Source organism: Mirounga leonina, unplaced genomic scaffold, assembly GCF_011800145.1.
Source record: "Mirounga leonina isolate KUSES-001 unplaced genomic scaffold, KU_Mleo_1.0 Mir_170, whole genome shotgun sequence".
NCBI classification, from domain to species: Eukaryota; Metazoa; Chordata; class Mammalia; order Carnivora; family Phocidae; genus Mirounga; species Mirounga leonina.
Genome location: NW_023270433.1, coordinates 9877685 through 9896227, shown reverse-complemented (window position 1 = coordinate 9896227; position 18543 = coordinate 9877685). Strand labels below are relative to the sequence as shown.

General features: G+C 44.9%; 1 protein-coding gene across 1 annotated transcript in view; it reads left to right on the top strand.

The window, feature by feature from the left end:
* The first annotated feature begins 922 nt into the window (after window positions 1-922).
* The window catches only part of RABEPK (Rab9 effector protein with kelch motifs), a 20166-nt gene continuing 2545 nt past the window's right edge, over window positions 923-18543 (top strand). Inside the window, exons 1-6 of the mRNA XM_035015819.1 lie at window positions 923-971; window positions 2902-2960; window positions 5638-5795; window positions 9062-9214; window positions 13737-13898; window positions 16658-16807. Coding sequence (XP_034871710.1) covers window positions 2908-2960; window positions 5638-5795; window positions 9062-9214; window positions 13737-13898; window positions 16658-16807 — 676 coding nt within the window. The 5' untranslated portion in view covers window positions 923-971; window positions 2902-2907. The remainder of the gene's footprint in view (window positions 972-2901; window positions 2961-5637; window positions 5796-9061; window positions 9215-13736; window positions 13899-16657; window positions 16808-18543) is intronic.

Sequence of the window (18543 nt, the reverse complement as noted above, 5' to 3'; positions counted from 1 at the left end):
TATAGTTTTCTGAGTACAGATCCTTTGTCTCTTTGGTTAGATTTATTCCTAGGTATCTTATGGTTTTGGGTGCAATTGTAAATGGGATCGACTCCTTAATTTCTCTTTCTTCTGTCTTGTTGTTGATGTATAGGAATGCCACTGACTTCTGTGCATTGATTTTATATCCTGCCACTTTACTGAATTCCTGTATGAGTTCTAGCAGTTTTGGGGTGGAGTCTTTTGGCTTGTGACAGAAATCTTATCAGCTCCATATTCCAGATGGGTGACACTGAAGCCCAGAGAAAGGTAACTTCCCCAAGAATACTCTCATTGATAAACTTTTTATTCCTTGCACTTTTTGCAAATGTACCTAGTTATTTGTTTTTCTGTTTAATCTCTCTCTCTCTAAGTTAGACTGTAAACTCCAGGAGGCCAGGGGCCACATTTGGTTCTGCAGAGTGCCTGCCATAGTCACAAACGCTAATTACGGAATGAGTCAGCTGTTTAAGGCGCCAGAGGTTGAAGTGGCCTAAGGACCGCGCAGGGAGATTTCACACCTAGGAAAGCATCTTTAACTCTCCCTTTCAAAAAACCATTTCCAACAGCCGCTGGAACTGAAAATACCCTAGTCCTGCTGCCGAAGGAATTTGGGTCGTCCAAGTGGACGCCCAACCCCCGGCATTTCGCTTGTAAATCGTTTCCAAGTAGCCCTGGCTTATTCACTCCGCTGGGGAGGACTGGCTCCAGGGACCGCCGGCCTGTTCGGTTCCCGAGACACGCACAGCCTGGCCGACTCTCCGGGCTGGCGACGGGGGGAGCTCTCCCGGTCCCGTTCCAAGGGCGCGCCCTGGAGGCCGGGTCCTGGGAATCGAGAGCCGGAGAGCGGTTGGCCGCCGCCCTCTTCCGGGTCTGGGGGGCGGGGCGACGGCCCAAGCCCCGCCCACGTTAGGGGCGGAGCCACAGCCCGGGACCGTCCTAAGCTGCCGCAGGTAATGCGGTCCGGGTCTGGGGTTCTCCGGGCGGTGGGTCTCACGCTATCTTGGGCGGGGGCGGTCGCATCCTTTAGGGTAGTGGCCCCTGACCGGGTGGAGAGCCCTGGGGAGGGCGTGATCGGACTCCGGCCCGGCCACATTGACGGAAAGGAACCAGTCTGTCCTCTCACGACCCTGACTCCTATCCTCTATCGCTGCCACGCGGGGATGGGACTGGGGGATGGGACTGGCAGGGGTGGCTGTAGGAAGTCCCCGCCCATGCGAAGTTTACCCCACTGGGTTTTGGGGACCGCGGCCAGGGGCTTAGGCCAAAGGTTGGATTTATCCATTTATCGCCCAGAAATCTCATCCATTTTCTTCATTCACTCATCCCTCAGTTCTACTCTAAGCTGAGCCCATTGGTAGGTTCTCTAAATGAATCTGAGAGGCCCACCTCTGTTGGAATTTAGTCTAGAATCTAATCTAGAGACCTTTAAATAGATAATTACATTCAGGGTGATCCCTGCAATGATGGTGGCTTGATAGATAACCTTCAGAGGGAGAAGGAAGTAACTTGAGGATGTAAATGGAAAGCAACAAATCAGGGAAGGTTATACTGAGAAGCGGGGGGGACATTTGAACTGGGCTTTGGAGGTTCACTGGGAGTTTCCTAGTTGACAAGAAAGGAAGGGACATTTCAGGTAGGGGAAGTAGCACAAGATGCAAGATATGAAAGGGCCTGCCATGTTAGAAACAACAAATATAGCAAGAATAGCTCACTATAGCAAGAAACTGTGGAGCTGAGTTTCTGAGAAGAAGGTTGAGTCCGGAAGGATTTCAATGCCATGCTGAGGCCAGGATTTATCCCAGAGTTCAGTATTTCCCAGCCTTTTAAAATATTTTGTTTGGAGTGCCTGGATGGCACAGTCTGTTAAGGCTTCAACTCTTGGTTTCCAGCTGGGGTGGTGATCTCTGGAGTGGTAGGATCCAGCCCACTCATCAGACTCCAGGCTGAGTCAGCTTGGGACTCTTTCTCCCTCTCCCTCTGCCCCCCCCCCAACAAATAAATCTTTAAAAAATAAATAAAATATTTTATCTTTTGGGGTGCCTGGCTGGCTCAGCTGGAAGAACATGTAACTCTTGATCTCCGGATCATGAGTTTGAGCCCCATGTTTGGTGTAGAGTTTACTAAAAGAAATAAAGCTGGAGCGCCTGGGTGGCTCAGTCGTTAGGCGTCTGCCTTCGGCTCAGGTCATGATCCCAGGGTCCTGGGATTGAGCCCCATGTCCTGCTCCCTGCTCAGCAGGGAGTCTGCTTCTCCCTCTCCCCCTGCCCCTGCTTGTGTTCCCGCTCTCGCTGTCTGTCAAATAAATAAATAAAATCTTTTTTAAAAATAATAAACCTTAAAAAAAAAAATAAAACAAAACATTTTATCTTTTGATGAGTATGAACATTTTATGACCCCTGGAAAAAAAAAATTTAAGATTTTATTTATTTATTTGATAGAGTGAGAGAGAGAGAGAGCACACAAGCAGGGGGAGCAGCAGGCAGAGGGAGAAGGAGAAGCAGACACCCTGCTGAGCAGAGAGCCCAATGTGGGGCTCGATCCCAGGACCCTGGGATCATGACATGAGCTGAAGGCAGACGCTTAACTGACTGAGCCACCCAGGCACCAACCCCCCCGAAAATTTTTTTAATTGAAAATCACAGACACACAGAAAACTTTAGCCAAAAACTTCTATAATTGTGTTAATAAAGTTGTGTTATATTTGCCTCCCAAATATAAGTTTATATCAAAGGGTTGGTAATGCTTATTCAAATTAATCGGGCCCTAGAAAGTGGCACATCAAAAGGAAAGTTTTTAAGGAAGGAAGTGACCTGATTTGTTCTGTTTTAGGTGGAAGATAATCATTAATGTCTAAAAAGTACCTTTCTTTCTTATGCATAGGACACCATGAAGCTGCTACCAGTGTTGGAGCCTGGAGGCAAGCCCAGGAAAGCAACATGGTCTGTAAGGAAGGAGTCAGACAGAGAAAAGCATGAGTTTTGTTTCATTTTACATAGTTTACTAACATACTTGATCATCTGTGAAAAAGGGTAGGAATGAAACTGTCTGTAGTTGCTGGTAATTAGACTCAAACTGTCTGAAAGGGTCTTCAGAGGAAAGATAGTGGGGCAATAATTATCACAGAGAGATGTTGATTTTATTAAAATCCATTTGCTAGGAAGAGTAAGGCACTGACCATCTGGCATCCTCAGCTCCAACACTGTGTCTTCCCTCAAGCTGTGACTCACTTGTAAGATTTTCAGGGAAGTGGATTTGGATTAAACTGGCCTTACTGTTTCTTGGCCGCTGGCTCAACCAACCCTTTATTCAGCTAACACTGGCCTGGCGGGCAGCTGCTATGTAGGTGCTGAAGGTACAAAGGTGAATAGTCTTGGCGTCACTTGGGCTGCACTGAGCGGGTGATGGTGAGGAATTGTGGTCAGTACTGAAACAGGGCTCACAGAAGGCTTCAGGGAGAAGGCAGTGCTTCTGTAGGACCTTGGAGGAGAGTCTTTCAGTTTGGCTTCCCGGTGTCTCCTCTTATTCTCCAGCCAACATAAATCTGATCCTGGCATTCCCTGGTTTAAAACCCTTTTGTGCCTCTCTGATGTTGTTTTTTTTTTTTTTTTTTTTTAAGATTTTATTTATTAATTTGAGAGAGAGAGAGAGTGTGAGCATATGAGGAGGGGGGAAGGGGCAGAGGGAGAGGGAGAAGCAGGCTCCCCGCGGAGCAGGGAGCCCAACGCAGGGCTCAACCCCAGGACCCTGAGATCATCACCCAAGCCCAAGGCAGATGCTTAACCACCTGAGCCACCCAGACACCCCTTGTGCTTCTTCGATCTTAAGATAAAAAGCAGAGTCCTTAAAATGGCCCATTGGACCTTGCATGATCTGTCCTTGCCTGTCTTTCCAACCTCAAGTACCCTAACTCATCCTTTGTTCTCTTTCTCTTCTTTAACATGCCTTGCACTGCAAACGCTGGTACTGTATGTGCTGGTCTCTACCTGGGGTCACTCTTTCCCTCCATCTTTCATCCCTCTCTTTGCCCCGCTAACTTCCACTCATACTTCAGAGCTCAGTTCAAATGATGTTTCTTCAGGAAGCCTTCTCTGACCGCCTCCTTCTCCCACCTCTCCTTATATAGGGTGAGGTCCCCTTATGATATGTTGTCATGCAATATTTCCCTTGTCCTCCTTTACAGCACAATTAAAATAAAATGGATATTTGTGAAATCATCCGTTTAATGTTTCTCTTCCCAACTAATCTGTAAGGGCTCTGAAGGCAGGAACTTTCTGTCTTATTCACCATGTATCTGGGTGGCTGTGTGCTCTTGGATAAGTTATTTAACCTTTCTAAGTCTTGGGCCCTCAGTTGTAAAAAGCAGGTGATGTTAACAGTACTGTCCTCAAAGGGGTTTTGTGCAGATTAAGGGAAACCAGGATCGTAACAAAGTTAGCAGCAGGCATGGTATGTTGTTAGTAATCATTCAGGTGATAATAGGATGTGTGAATCTGGTCATCAGAAGAGAGATCTGGAAAAGAAATAGAGACTTGGAAATCACTGATGAATATATAGGTGGGTGGTAACTGAAACAAACCGTCAGTGCAGATGAACTTGATAGGGTAAGCGAACGTAGAGGAGGGAAGAGAAGCCAGGGGTACTGAGGCTCAGGAAACAGCTAGTGGGAGTGGAGTCAGAGCCAGGAAACAGAAAAGAGCAGCCAGAAAGATGGGTGGAGAACCAAAAGTAAGGGATGTGGGGAACCAGATAAGGAGAAAGGTATGAGAAGGAAGGAAGAGTCAGGACTACCAAATGCCAGAGAGGTCTAACGAGACAGGGTCTGAAACAGCTACAGAATTTTCTTTTCCAACCAGGAAGTTTGAAGTATGTTTTTAGAGTCAGTGTTCAGAATAACTTTAGAGAGTGGGATGGATGGATCCTATATTTGGTTTTTTCAGAGTCCTAGCTCTGGCTTCCATCAACTCAAGCATTATGAATAATCTGGGAAAGCTCTTAAAATCAATACATCCTGGAGAATATTACTTGACAGTGCCTCGCGGGCTAGTGGCTAAAGAGTGTTAGGACAGTAGATTCCTATGTGAGTGCACCTGAAGCTCTAGCCACCATTTACTGAGCTCTTCCTGCTCTGTTACAAGACCTTTTCTTACCCTTCACGGGTAAGAACTACTGCCATCCTCATTTTACAAACGAGGAAACTAAGGAAGGTTTAGAAAGGTTAAATGACTTCTGAAGGGTCACACATCTCGAAAGCATCTGACCTGGGGCTTGCGCCTGTCTGCCTGAATTCACAAACCATACTCATGACTCCCATCTCGTGCCAGGACACACCACTGAACTTTTCTGGCTGTCAGTTTCCCTGCCCACCCAATGGAGACAGTTACTAGTCCAGTGCATCCCCATTAGGTTAATGTGAGACAAAAGTAGTGACAAAACTGAAAAGTCAAAGGTTATGTGCAAATGGAAGGTAGTGTTATTAATCGGGAAAACACCGCTTTGCTGGATACAACTTAGTGTGTATGTGTGTGTATGAGAGCCCTCATTCTGGGGAGTATTTCATGAGGAGTGGAAAGAACACACCACTGCCCGGGTCTCCTGAATGCATCCTCCCTCTGGCAGGTACACCTTGACCCCCCCTGGAGACAGCCCCTGTGCTCGGGTTGGCCACAGCTGTTCATATTTACCCCCAGTCGGTGACGCCAAGAGAGGGAAGGTCTTCATTGTTGGGGGAGCAGATCCAAACAGGAGCTTCTCAGATGTGCACACCATGGATCTGGGTAAGACTAGCAGATGCGGGGCAGGTGCCTTGTAGCCAGAGAACAGAGCTGGTGCTACTGGACATGACGAGAGCATTCGTAAGAACACCAGTCCAGGCCAGAGAGCAGGGTTCTCTTCTAAGAAAATGAACATCACTGAGAAGTCCCTAAGGTCTCAGCAGACCTCTAGAACACATCCACCCAACCAATACCTTCTTTTTGGGGGCCACAGAGTCTGTTTAGAGCCCTGGACATCCAACCATTCCTTCATCAAATATTCCTCTGGGAGACAGAGGAAGAGACCTCCTCTTCTATCCACATATCCAATTAATCACCAAGTCCTAAGTCTCTCCATCTTCAACCTTGTCTGTCCATATTGCCTACTACTACAGTCCAAGCATTATTGCTTCTCTATTAGACATTCCAACAGGCTCTTCTCTGGTCTCACTGCTTCCAAGTTTACCCCTGGATGATGCATTTTCTATACCTAGCCAGAGAGTATTGTCTAAAATACAAATCTGACCATGTCACTCCCATGTTTCAAGCCTTTCCCCACTCATTTCTTGGATCTCCCAAACTCAGATTTGCTACACTGAGTATCCTTCAGTTCCTTGGACATGTCTGAATTTCTGGTCTCCAAGCCTTTGTACATACTGCTCCGTCTGCTTGGAAGGCTCTTCCCTTTTCTTATCACCTGGCTACTATTCATCTTTCCAATCTCAGATTAATGATCACTTCCATTAGGAAGCTTCGCCTGATACTTCTGGACTAGTTTAGGCACTATCACGGGAAAGGAGAAACCATACTGTGTTCCTTCTCTACTCGTACCTCTCGACATTAGTCTCAGTACTTCATTTCTGGCCCCCAAATGTCTGGGGATCTTTCCCCACACCAAGCAATTCTGCAGCACCTGCTGAGTGTCCTCCAACTCAATTCAGTTCTGACAAGATCCCCCAGGATTTAGCATCAGATCCCACAGGTGAAGGGCTCGGTCCTATACGACTCTCCCATCCCTTCCCTACTCCAGACACTACTCGAAAGTTCAGTTCGTTACCTGTGCTTCTGACCTACCAAGTATAAATCAGAGATTCCCATGATCCCCTCCTCGGGTTCCATTAATTTGCTGGAGTGGCTCACAGAACTTGGGAGTTTACTCCCAAGTTTACTTACTAGATCACTGGTTTATTATAAAAGGATATAACTCAGGAACAGCCAGGTGGAAGAGATGCATAGGGCAAGGTATGGGGGAAGGGCACAGAGCTTCCATATCCTCTACAGGTACACCATCCTACCAGCACCTCCATGTGTTTACCAACGTGGATGCTTTCCAAACTCCTTCTTCTGGGTTTTTTTGGAGGCTTCTTTACATAGGAATGATTGATTAAATTACTGGCCATTGGTGATTGATTCAACCTCTAGCCCCTCTACCCTTCCCAGACATGGGGGTGGGAGGCTGGGGCTGAAAGTCCCAACCTTCTGATCATATGGTTGGTTCCCCTGGCAACCAGCCTCCATCCTTAGGGCTTTCCAGAAGTCCCCCCATAAACATAAACCCAGGTATGGTTGACAGGAGCTTGTTACATAAGACACCTTTTCAATCTTATAATTTGGGAAATTCCAAGGGTTTTAAGAGCTCTGTGCCTGGAACTGACAAAGATAACATATATATTTCTTAATATAAATCACAATGTCATAACCTGCCCTCTATATTTCCATAGTATTCTTCACTTTCCCATTCCCCCTTCACAACCCTTATCACATGTGATTGTATCTTGTCTGTCTTCCCCACAAGAGTATAAGCTCCTTGGAAACAAGGAACATAGTTATATTATTCACCATTCATTGTATCCCCAGCCACTACCATAGTGCCTGGCACAGAGTATGTGCTTTTTAAAAAATTAATTTTTTTTTTTTAAGAGAGAGAGAGAGTGAGTGAGGGCACAAACAGAAGGGGGGTGCAGAGAGAGAGGGCAAGAGAGATTCTTTAAGCAGGCTCTGTGCTCTGAGTGCAGAGCCCCACTCGGGGCCCAATTTCCTGTCCTTGAGATCATGACCTGAGCCAAAATCAAGAGTCAGATGCTTAACCCACTGAGCCACCTACGTGCCCCCAGAGTAGGTGCTTTTTAAGTATTTGGGTGGATAGATTGATGGATGAATGAATGAATGAAGAAGGAATGAATAGTGACCACTCTGTGCTATACACAATGGGCTGAAGAAAACCAGTGGCCCACATATACGTTTTGTTAGGTCCATGTCACGTTGCTGTTACCGTTTTAATCTAAGTTGTTCACCAACTGAATGTGCAAGGGTCTACATATAAAAATGGAAATGGTTTGGCTTCTCCTGATAATTTTGGGAGATCTGACATCTTAGGCCTCCATGTCTACATGGCAACAGTAGAGATGCCGCTTCTCAGTGGGGTTCTCATCCCCCAATTTGCCACGTTCCCTCCTACATAGGCATTTGAATTTCTACACCCGGCAGTAGGAAATCAAAGGCAAGTGAAATCTCTTCCAGCCCTCAAGAAACTCACTGTCTAGTTCACGTACATCTTTGGTGGGACCTAGTACTAGCTTTGTGACCCTGGCTAACCTGTCTAAACCATCTGGGCTTCAGTGTCCTGTAAAATGGGGATAATAGCTTACTCCCCTTGGTGTTTGTGAACCTGTTTGAGCCAGAAATTGTTTAGTTGCAGGTAATAGAAACTCTCTTAAACTGGAAAAAAAAAGGGGGAAGAATCCAAACATAGGAAACACAGCCTAGCCTCAGGAAAGAGCAGAAATACGAATTGGAAAGCCATCAGAAACCATCTACCTTCTCCCTCACTCTCTCTGGGGAGATCTGCTTCTTTATGTAGATGTTTCTTTTCTCTTCTCCATCCTTTGGCTTTAGCTGCTTCTCCACATATGATAGAAGAAATCCAGAAATCTGTTTGAATTCCAACTTCTCTGGAAGGAGGATCTGATTGACCCATTTTGGGTCAAGTGACTACCTTTGACCCAATCAAAGCCAAGGTGTTGTAGTCCAAATAGGTCTTCTGCGATCTCTACCCCCGGGGTTGGGAGAACGGGGACAGTTTCCCTAGAGGAGGGTTTCTGGACTAGGCAGACAGCCCCTGAAGTTCTACTATAGAACTTTTTAGAATTTGATCATATTCCCTGTTAGTGACCTGATGGTTGTTCACTTATGCCTTTGACCCTTTTCTCCTCACTACTGTCCCCCAAGGCTGTCAACTGATAGAAGCAATTGGCAGCTCCAATGCAGGGACTGAGTGAAATGTCTTCTAGGAACACACCGGTGGGATTTGGCTGCCGCGGAGGGCCTTTTGCCCCGTTACGAGCATGCCAGCTTCATTCCCTCTTGTGCACCTCGTACCATCTGGGTGTTTGGAGGTGCTGACCAGTCAGGAAATCGAAATTGCCTACAAGTTCTGAATCCTGGTAAGTAGCCAAAAGTTATTTTTATTTACCTAAATAAAGAAATAAATCCTATTCCATTTCCTGGAACAAAACTCATTTGGATTGTCCTGAATAATTCATTTAACTTTGCTGACCTCATAGAAAATAAGAATTTTTATTTTTTATTTTTTTTAAGGATTTTATTTATTTGGGAGAGAAAGCGAGAGAGCACGAGAGGGGGAGAGGGCTAGAGAGAGAGAGGGAGAAGCAGACCCCCCACAATGAGCAGGGAGCCCGATGTGGGGCTCAATCCCAGGACTCTGAGATCATGACCCGAGCCGAAGGCGGACGCTTAACTGACTAAGCCACCCAGGTGCCTGAAAATAGGAATTTTAACTTCTGGAAGAATATGAAAATAACAGAATTACATCCCCACCCCGCCCCCACCCCCTGCACCTCATAACATGTCCAATTATCAACTTTTTTTTTTTTTTTAAGATTTTTATTTATTTATTTGACAGAGACAGAGACAGCGAGAGCAGGAACACAAGCAGGGGGAGTGGGAGAGGGAGAAGCAGGCTTCCTGCTGAGCCGGGAGCCCGATGTGGGACTCGATCCCAGGACCCTGGGATCATGACCTGAGCCGAAGACAGTTGCCCAACCACTGAGCCACCCAGGCGCCCCCAGTTATCAACTTCTTAAAACCCAAAGCTGGAAGAAACTTCAAAGAACAGCTATGCCAAGTGAGTGACCCAAGTCCAGGGGAAGTGAGTTTCCTAAAGTCACCAGGGGGGACGCCTGGGTGGCTCAGTTGGTTAAGCGACTGCCTTCGGCTCAGGTCATGATCCTGGAGTCCCTGGATCAAGTCCCGCATCGGGCTCCCTGCTCGGCAGGGAGTCTGCTTCTCCTTCTGACCCTCCCCCCTCTCATGTGCTCTCTCTCATTCTCTCTCTCTCAAATAAATAAATAAAATCTTTAAAATAAATAAATAAATAAGTAAGTAAGTAAGTAAGTAAGTAAGTAAGTAAGTAAGTAAGTCACCAGGGAGTCAGTGACTAAACCAGCCTAGAACCTGTTACCTAGATCAGGGGGTCTCAAGTGGGGGCAATTGTGTCCCCCAGGGGACGTTTGGACACACTTTTGGTGATCAAGCTCAGGGCTTGGGGGGCTGCCACTGGCATCTAGTGGGCAGAGGCCAGAGGTGCTGCCATCCATCCTGTAAGACACAGGACAGCCCCCCGTAATAGCGGATTATCTAGGCTCAAATGCCGGTAGTGCCGAAGTTAAGAAACTCTGACCTAGATCCTCCTTTTACGTTTCTTTTAGCCAAACAGTGCAAAGTTCCTGCCTAGTGTAACTGGCAGTTTTATCACAGACGAAGCAGTTTAGGAACAGCTCTCCTGAGAGGATGTTCCTGAACCACCATGGGAGGTGGATTTGTCTTTTTGCTAAAAATTGTAGTTAACATTTTTTTTGTTGTTTTCTCTTTATAAACATAATTCATTGTAAAATATTTGAAAAGCGTGAAGGGGACAAAAGACATCCACGATCCTGTGACATTCAGGCTATTGATAACCTCTCTGTATACTTCCTTTCTTTTATTTCTCTGCATTTCTGTAAGTCTGAGTTCATACTATTTCACTCCTACGCTATTGTACCTTTTTCCTTTGAATTTCATAATTACTGTAGAAATGGTTTCCTATTAACTTTGCTTTAACATCGCTTTTAATGGCTGCATGATAGTCCATTTTGTGATAATACCATAATTTAGTTTGTTTTCAGATTTTTGCCATTATAAATAACAAAAGTGTGAACGTCTTTGTTCAGAAGTCTTTGACAATTATTTGCTTAGAATTCATGCCCAGAACTAAAAAACTTTTGCTACATGCTGCCCAATTGCTCTCCGGAATTTTCCAACTGCTCTCTTCAGCTATGATCAGTAGTGAATTTTCACTCCTGACTGGCACTGAATTTATCTTTTTTTAAAATATTTTATTTATTAATTTTAATGGGGCTTGAACTCACAACGGGGGGCTTGAACATGGGGCTCAAACTCACATGGGCTTGAACTCACAACCCTGAGATCAAGACCTGAGCTGAAATCAAGAGTCAGATGCTTAACCAACTGAGCCATCCAGGTGCCCCAAGATTTTGTTTTTAAGTAATCTCTGTGCCCAATGTGGGGCTTGACCTCACAACCCTGAGATCCAAGAGTCGCATGGTCTACCTGACTGAGCCAGCCAGACACCACTTAATTTATCATTTTTTTTTAAAGATTTTATTTATTTATTTGAGAGAGAGAGAATGAGAGACAGAGAGCATGAGAGGGAGGAGGGTCAGAGGGAGAAGCAGACTCCCTGCCGAGCAGGGAGCCGGATGCGGGACTCGATCCAGGGACTCCAGGACCATGACCCGAGCCGAAGGCAGTCGCTTAACCAACTGAGCCACCCAGGCGCCCCTAATCTATCATTTTTATTTTTATTTATTTATTTTTTTAAAAAATTTTATTTATTTATTCATGAGAGACAGAGAGAGAGAGAGAGAGAGAGAGAGGCAGAGGGAGAAGCAGGCTCCCAAGGAGCAGGGAGCCTGATGTGGGACTCGATCCCAGGACCCCGGGATCATGACCTGAGCCGAAGGCAGACGCTTAACCATCTGAGCCACCCAGGCGCCCCTAATTTATCATTTTTAAACACTGCTGATTTGATAGGCCAACAAATTTGTATCTATTTATTTAAATATACATTTTGTTAACGATTAGCACCCTTGACATTTTTCACATGACAGTCAGCTCTTGCCCAGTGCTCTCTCAATCAGATGCTTGTTTGCAAACAGTTGGTCTTTCATCACACTGGGATAGTCATAGTTCTTACCTTGTTAAGTTTGGCAAGGATTTAAATTTACTCAATGCCTGGCACACAGTTAATGCTCGATAATTGTGGTTGTGATTCAAATAGCTATGGTTTGGCAGATGGAAATCAGTTCTGGATCCCTGGCCTGTTGATTTTCAATGATGGCATCCATTTGAATAAAATACAGAGAATTTGGGAAGCCTCTGTCAGAGGAGTTGATTTTCTACTAGATCCCTTTCCTCTCCTAGAAAGTATAATTTGACACCATGCCCAAGAAATATGAAAAATGTGAATCGTTAGCTATTTTGTTACTAAGGCCAGTCTGTCAAATGGCTTAGGACTCCTTTGTGACTATTTGTGCTAGTGTTTTGACTTGGGAGCGACACAATCTCAGGATCTTCTGATCCCTGAGGTTGTGCACCTTCTAACTCCCCTTAAGATCCAAAAGCTCCCCAAGATCCATAGCTCTAGAAAGAATTACATTTTGCTTTGGATATAGGCTGAGACTTGTTTCGTCTCGAGGTTCATGTTTGAGTCCCATACATATTACAGATGCTTCCTGTGGCACTCTGTATATGCTGAATGAAGACCTTTACAAAAGGCACAGAATTTCCCAGGCAAGAAATAATTCCTGGTGTGCTATGGTGGCGCGAGTGTGGGGGTCTTGACAGATCTGAGTTCAAACCTCTGCTCTGCTACTCACAAGCGCTGTGACCTGGGGGGAAGGATTTAAATTTTCTGAGCTTCAGTTCCCTCATCTGCAAAATGAGGATGCTCTCCAGCCACCTCCTAGAGGTAAGTGGGGATGATAGACAGAATGCTAAGGACAGTGATTCTGCACAAGGAAGGTGCTTGATTGATGCATCTGTTTCTATAAAACTCATGCTGTATTCTAAAAAGAGAGAAGCTTCTTTGCACCTCCCCCAGGTGGCTAAATTTTATTCTCAAGTCAGAAGAGTGGAAAATACGTAGATCTTGGTGTTATCCAAATGGAATCTGAATCCCAACTCAGCCATTTAGTAGCCATGTCACTTTATTTTATTTAAGATTTTATTTTTTAAGTAAATCTCTACATCCAGCATGGGGCTCAAATTCACAACCCCAAGATCAAGAGTTGCACACTCCACTGACTGAGGCAGCCAGGCGCCCTTAACCATATCACTTTAAACAAATGACTTCATCTGTCTCTGCTTCAGTTCCCTTATCTGTAAAATGGAGAAACTAATATCTACTTAGCACATACTATTTAGAAGGAGCTATTATTATTACTGCTGACACTGTGATTGCTTTGTCTGTTTTCTTTTAATGGCCATGTGTTCTGGGAAATTGGGCACATTTAGTTCTAGCCTCTAGTGGGGAGAATTTTAGCAGGTGTTGGGCTCCTCTGAATGGGCCCAGGGCAGGGAAGTGAACAAAGGAGAAGAGCGTTTAGAGAGGATGTTTGAAGGAAGATCTCCAAAAACAAATCAACCTCATTCTTAATTGTGTGTGTGACTTTTCAATCTTGGGGATATGACTCAATCTGGGAAAATTCTCAGTATCCCCTGCTACCCCGTCTTGACTTCGCTGGCACAAGAACCCTACTTACCTGGACCTCTGCTGTCCCCGTTGGGGTTGGGGGTGTGGAAGGTAACCCTGCCTAGCCTCAGAGTCAAGATCAGAGGTCCATCAGCCTGGATATTTTAGGTGCCTGCCTTCTCTCTCTGGACCAGAAACGAGGACTTGGACCATGCCAGAGGTGACCAGCCCTCCACCATCTCCAAGAACATTTCACACATCCTCTGCAGCCATTGGAAACCAGCTGTATGTCTTTGGGGGTGGAGAGAGAGGTGCCCAGCCTGTGCAGGACGTGAAGCTGCATGTGTTTGACGCAAGTATGGACTGGCGGGTCCCTTGGGGCTCCACTTAACCAGGTCAGAGCCACCCCAGCCTCCAGCTTACCTGATGTAGGAGGCAGGGGATAGAAAATGACACTTTGTCTGAGTGTCTCACTTCTAGATGTCTTTGACGTGTCCCTTAGCTAATATGTTCCTCCCACAGCAACATGTGCATTTAAAAAGGTATAAATGATCAATTTAAAATATTTAAACAGCGTAATTTATAAAGCAAAAAAGGTGAAAGTTTCCCCTTTAGCCTTTCCTTCCCCCTCCCCAAACAGAGGGAAAAACTCTTAGCAGTTCCTGATGTCTCCTTCCAGACTTGCCTATGCATTTCTAAGTCATACTTATATGTGTAAATGGACATTTATGAATTTTCTGTGAATTTTGAAATGATATAGAAACCTTAAAACACATACATGGGATCAGATTATAAATACCGTTCTACAGCTTACTTAGGCAGGGGTGAGGCTAAATCTCAGGAGCTGAAAGCATGTATTTCGAAGCCACCTAGCCTGGATGCAGGACCAGATCTGACACATACTTTCTGGATTACTTTTGATTAGTTAATCTCTCTAGGTCTTAGTTTGCTGATGTGTAAAATAGAGATAGTAATAGTGCCTACTAAAAAGAGCTGGAAAGATTAAATGAGATAATATGATATAGTGCCTAGCATAGTACCTGGCATATAGGGAGCACCTCAGGAATATGAACTGTTAACGGTCCCTCCATTTAATAACACATCATGGATGTCTTCTAAGTCAGTACCAATTTCCTTGCAGAGCATATCCTGTGGGTATTCCTTATTCATTCATTCATTCATTTTCCTACTGATTGGCTTTTTGCTGACAGTGTTGCAGTGAACATATACTTTAATTTTTTATGTATTACAAACATTTATATGGAGGAGATGGAGTGGAATTACTGGGTGAAAATGATGCCAACATTTAGAATTATGAGACCTCTTGCCAGGATTTTGTGTAAGGAGCATTTATTTGCATTTCTTCCTCTTACTAGTGGGCATTTATGAATAACAATTTACAAATAACATGTGACACAAATAGTTTTCATGTGTGTTTTTCACGAGAGATGCAGCCCTTTTTTTGAGAAGATGTAATAAGCAAAATTTCAAACTTACAAAGTAAAATTGGAAGAATGAAGACACATCACAGTGTGACTTTTCTCTTTCCTGAAAGAATGGGCTTTGCAAATCTTTTAAGGCAGTTTTTAAAATGTTAAATAATGTTGATTTTGAATACATGAAACTCTAAGGAATGAGGAAGAAAATGTATGTATATATATGTATACTCTATGTACATATATATATAATACTATCACTCCCAAAGTATTAAGATCTCAGTGTGTTTCCATCCAATCTTTTTATTTTTTATTTTTTTATTTTTTTAAAAGATTTTATTTATTTATTTGAGAGAGAGAATGAGAGAGAGCACATGAGAGGGGGGAGGGTCAGAGGGAGAAGCAGACTCCCCGCAGAGCAGGGAGCCCGATGTGGGACTCGATCCAGGGACTCCAGGATCATGACCTGAGCTGAAGGCAGTCGCTTAACCAACTGAGCCACCCAGGCGCCCTTATTTTTTTTTTTAATAGCAGAGATGGGGCACCTGGCTGGCTCAGTTGGTAGAGCATGGCACTCATTGGGGGTAGAGTTTACTTAATAAAATAAATAAAATCTTTGAAAATAGCAGAGATAATTCTACATGTAATATTGTATCCTATATTTTTCACTTAAGCACTTCCCCTGTGATCGTGAAGTCTTCAATATTTTTATTTATTTGTTTGTATTAAGTAGGCTCCACGCCCAATGTAGGGCTTGAACTGACCCTGAGATTAAGAGTCCCATGCACTGTTGACTGAGCCCGCCAGGTGCCTCAATTATCAACATTTTTAGTAAATACATAGTATTCTATCTTGACTGTAGCAATAACAACCAGTCACCTGTTGGTGCACTGAAGCTATTTTCAGTTCTTCTCTATTACAAACAATGCTGTGATGAATGTGTTTGTGCATAAACCTTTTTCAGATTATTTCAAACTGTATTCCTTCGAACAGTGGGGCTCCATGCACAATCTTCAGGCACAAACAGTAATTCTAACACAAACTCTCATGCACTGAGTGCTTCCTCTGAGCCTGTGCTTTATGTACATCATCCCATTTAATCCATACTTTAACCCTGAGAGCTAGGTAGTATCTTTATCCCCATTTTACAACTGTAAAAACTAGAGCTTAAGGAATTCACTGGTGCAAGGCCATAAAGTTATTCAGTGAAATGAGCCAGTTTTAACTCCATGCCTTGTGTTCTGACTCTCACCCTATACTGCCACTTTAGCAGGCCCTGCTAACTTCCAAAGTAGTCCTTTTTTCCCCCCATGCTTCCAGCAAATCAATTAAAGATATCGTCTTGAAAAAGGAAGACTAAAGGCCTGTAAGGGAAGAAGCAGACTCATTCCTTTGAACTCCGGGGCAGTTCCAGGTCAAAGCAAGGAATAGTCTCCTAATGCCCTGTAGAGAGGGCAGGCCTGTTAGGTAGTGAATTCTCCAGCCCCAGAAGTGTTCAGGCCGAGGCTGTACAGGCTGTAGGAGAAGGGAGGCCTGGATTGGGTTGGCACGTTGGAGTGAATGACCCCAAGGTCACTTTCTGCTTTGAGCATCTCTGCTTGCTGGGAAATGAAGCTTGGGTCTGTTTCTCATGTTCTTCCTAGCTTTTTCATCTGATGTCAATGAATTTACTTTTCTAGACACTCTGACCTGGTCACAGCCAGAGACACTTGGAAAACCTCCATCCCCCCGGCATGGTCATGTGATGGTGGCAGCAGGGACAAAGCTCTTCATCCATGGAGGCTTGGCAGGGGACCAATTCTATGATGATCTCCATTGCATTGATATAAGTAAGTAGGGTAGAGGGCATGGGGGCTTGTCTGCTTAAAATTAAATAAAATATGCTTTGATAGAATATAGCTTTCCTCATAAGTGTGGGTACCTTGGCCAGTCAGCAGAATCTTGGCTAGATTTCTGCCAAATGTGGCCTGAATAATAATAATAATACCAATGAAAGCAATCCCTTTCTGAGTACTTGCTATGTACACAGCCATTAATTATCTCTTATGCTTCCAACAACCCTACTCTTTCATTAAAATTCATTATGCTTTGTGTTCCCTGACTGGATTCCCTGGCTGGCATCAACGACTAACCCTATGCCCATGAGGGGCATGGACAACTTCGAGTGTGTCCGGAGGTTGGTGACCAGAATTGCCATGGTAAATGGTTGAAAACACCGGGAAGAAGGGTGCCTCAGTGGCTCAGTCAGTTAAGCATCTGCCTTCGGCTCAAGTCATGATCTCAGGGTCCTGGGATTGAGTCCCACATGGAGCTCTCTGCTCAGCGGGGAGTCTGCTTCTCCTTCTGTGCTCTCCCTCTCTCTCTCAAATAAATAAATCTTAAACACACACACACACACACACACACACACACCAGGAAGAGGAAAGTTAGGGAGAATATGAGAATTGTCTCTAAGGGTCTGAAGGGCTGATGTGTCATAGAGATCCTCCACTTATTCTGAGTTATTCTTTCAGACTGTGAGCTTCCTTAGGTCAGGGGCTATGTCTCTTTTGTTTCCCAGTATATTTCCAGCACTTAACACAGTGTCTGGTAGATTGAGGATGATGAGTGTGTATCTTGAATGGACAAACAAATGAACATCTTTTGCGTTACTTTAGACTACAAGAATTGGAACAGTGGGCAGAAGGCGCGAGAACTGCTATGTAGTGTATTGGGCTACCTTGCCCAACAATGGATTCTCTGGTTTGGTGACATCTGAGGCTAGGTGACACTGGCTGGGATTCTTGTTTTGGCTAGGTTGGGTGATCTCCCTTCCAAATCTGAGATGCTGGGCCCCTGCCTTGAACTGACAGATGGAAAATATCTTCACAGAAGTGTTCCTTGCAGTAGTCAACTGGGATTTTATTTTTAAATTATTTGTTTATTTTTTAAAAGACTTTATTTTTTGAACAGTGAGAGAGTGAGAGCACGGGCGGGGGGATGGGGGAGGGGCAGAGGGAGAGGGAGAAGCAGGCTCCCTGCTAAGCAGGGACCCAGACACAGGGCTTGATCCCAGGACGCTGGGATCATGACCTGAGCCAAAGGCAGATACTAACCGACTGGGCCACCTGGGCGCCCCTCAACTGGGGTTTTATTTTTTTATTTTTTTATTTTTTTTTTAAGATTTTATTTATTTATTTGAGAGAGAGAATGAGAGACAGAGAGCACGAGAGGGAAGAGGGTCAGAGGGAGAAGCAGACCCCCCGCCGAGCAGGGAGCCCGATGCGGGACTCGATCCCGGGACTCCAGGATCATGACCTGAGCCGAAGGCAGTCGCTTAACCAACTGAGTCACCCAGGCGCCCCTCAACTGGGGTTTTAAGGCATATATTTTTTTAAGATTTTATTTATTTGACAGAGGGAGACACAGCAAGAGAGGGAACACAAGCAGTGGGAGTGGGAGAGGGAGAAGCAGGCTTCCCACTGAGCAGGGAGCCCGATGCGGGGCTCGATCCCAGGACCCTGGGATCATGATCTGAGCCGAAGGCAGACGCTTAACTACTGAGCCACCCAGGCACTCCTTAATG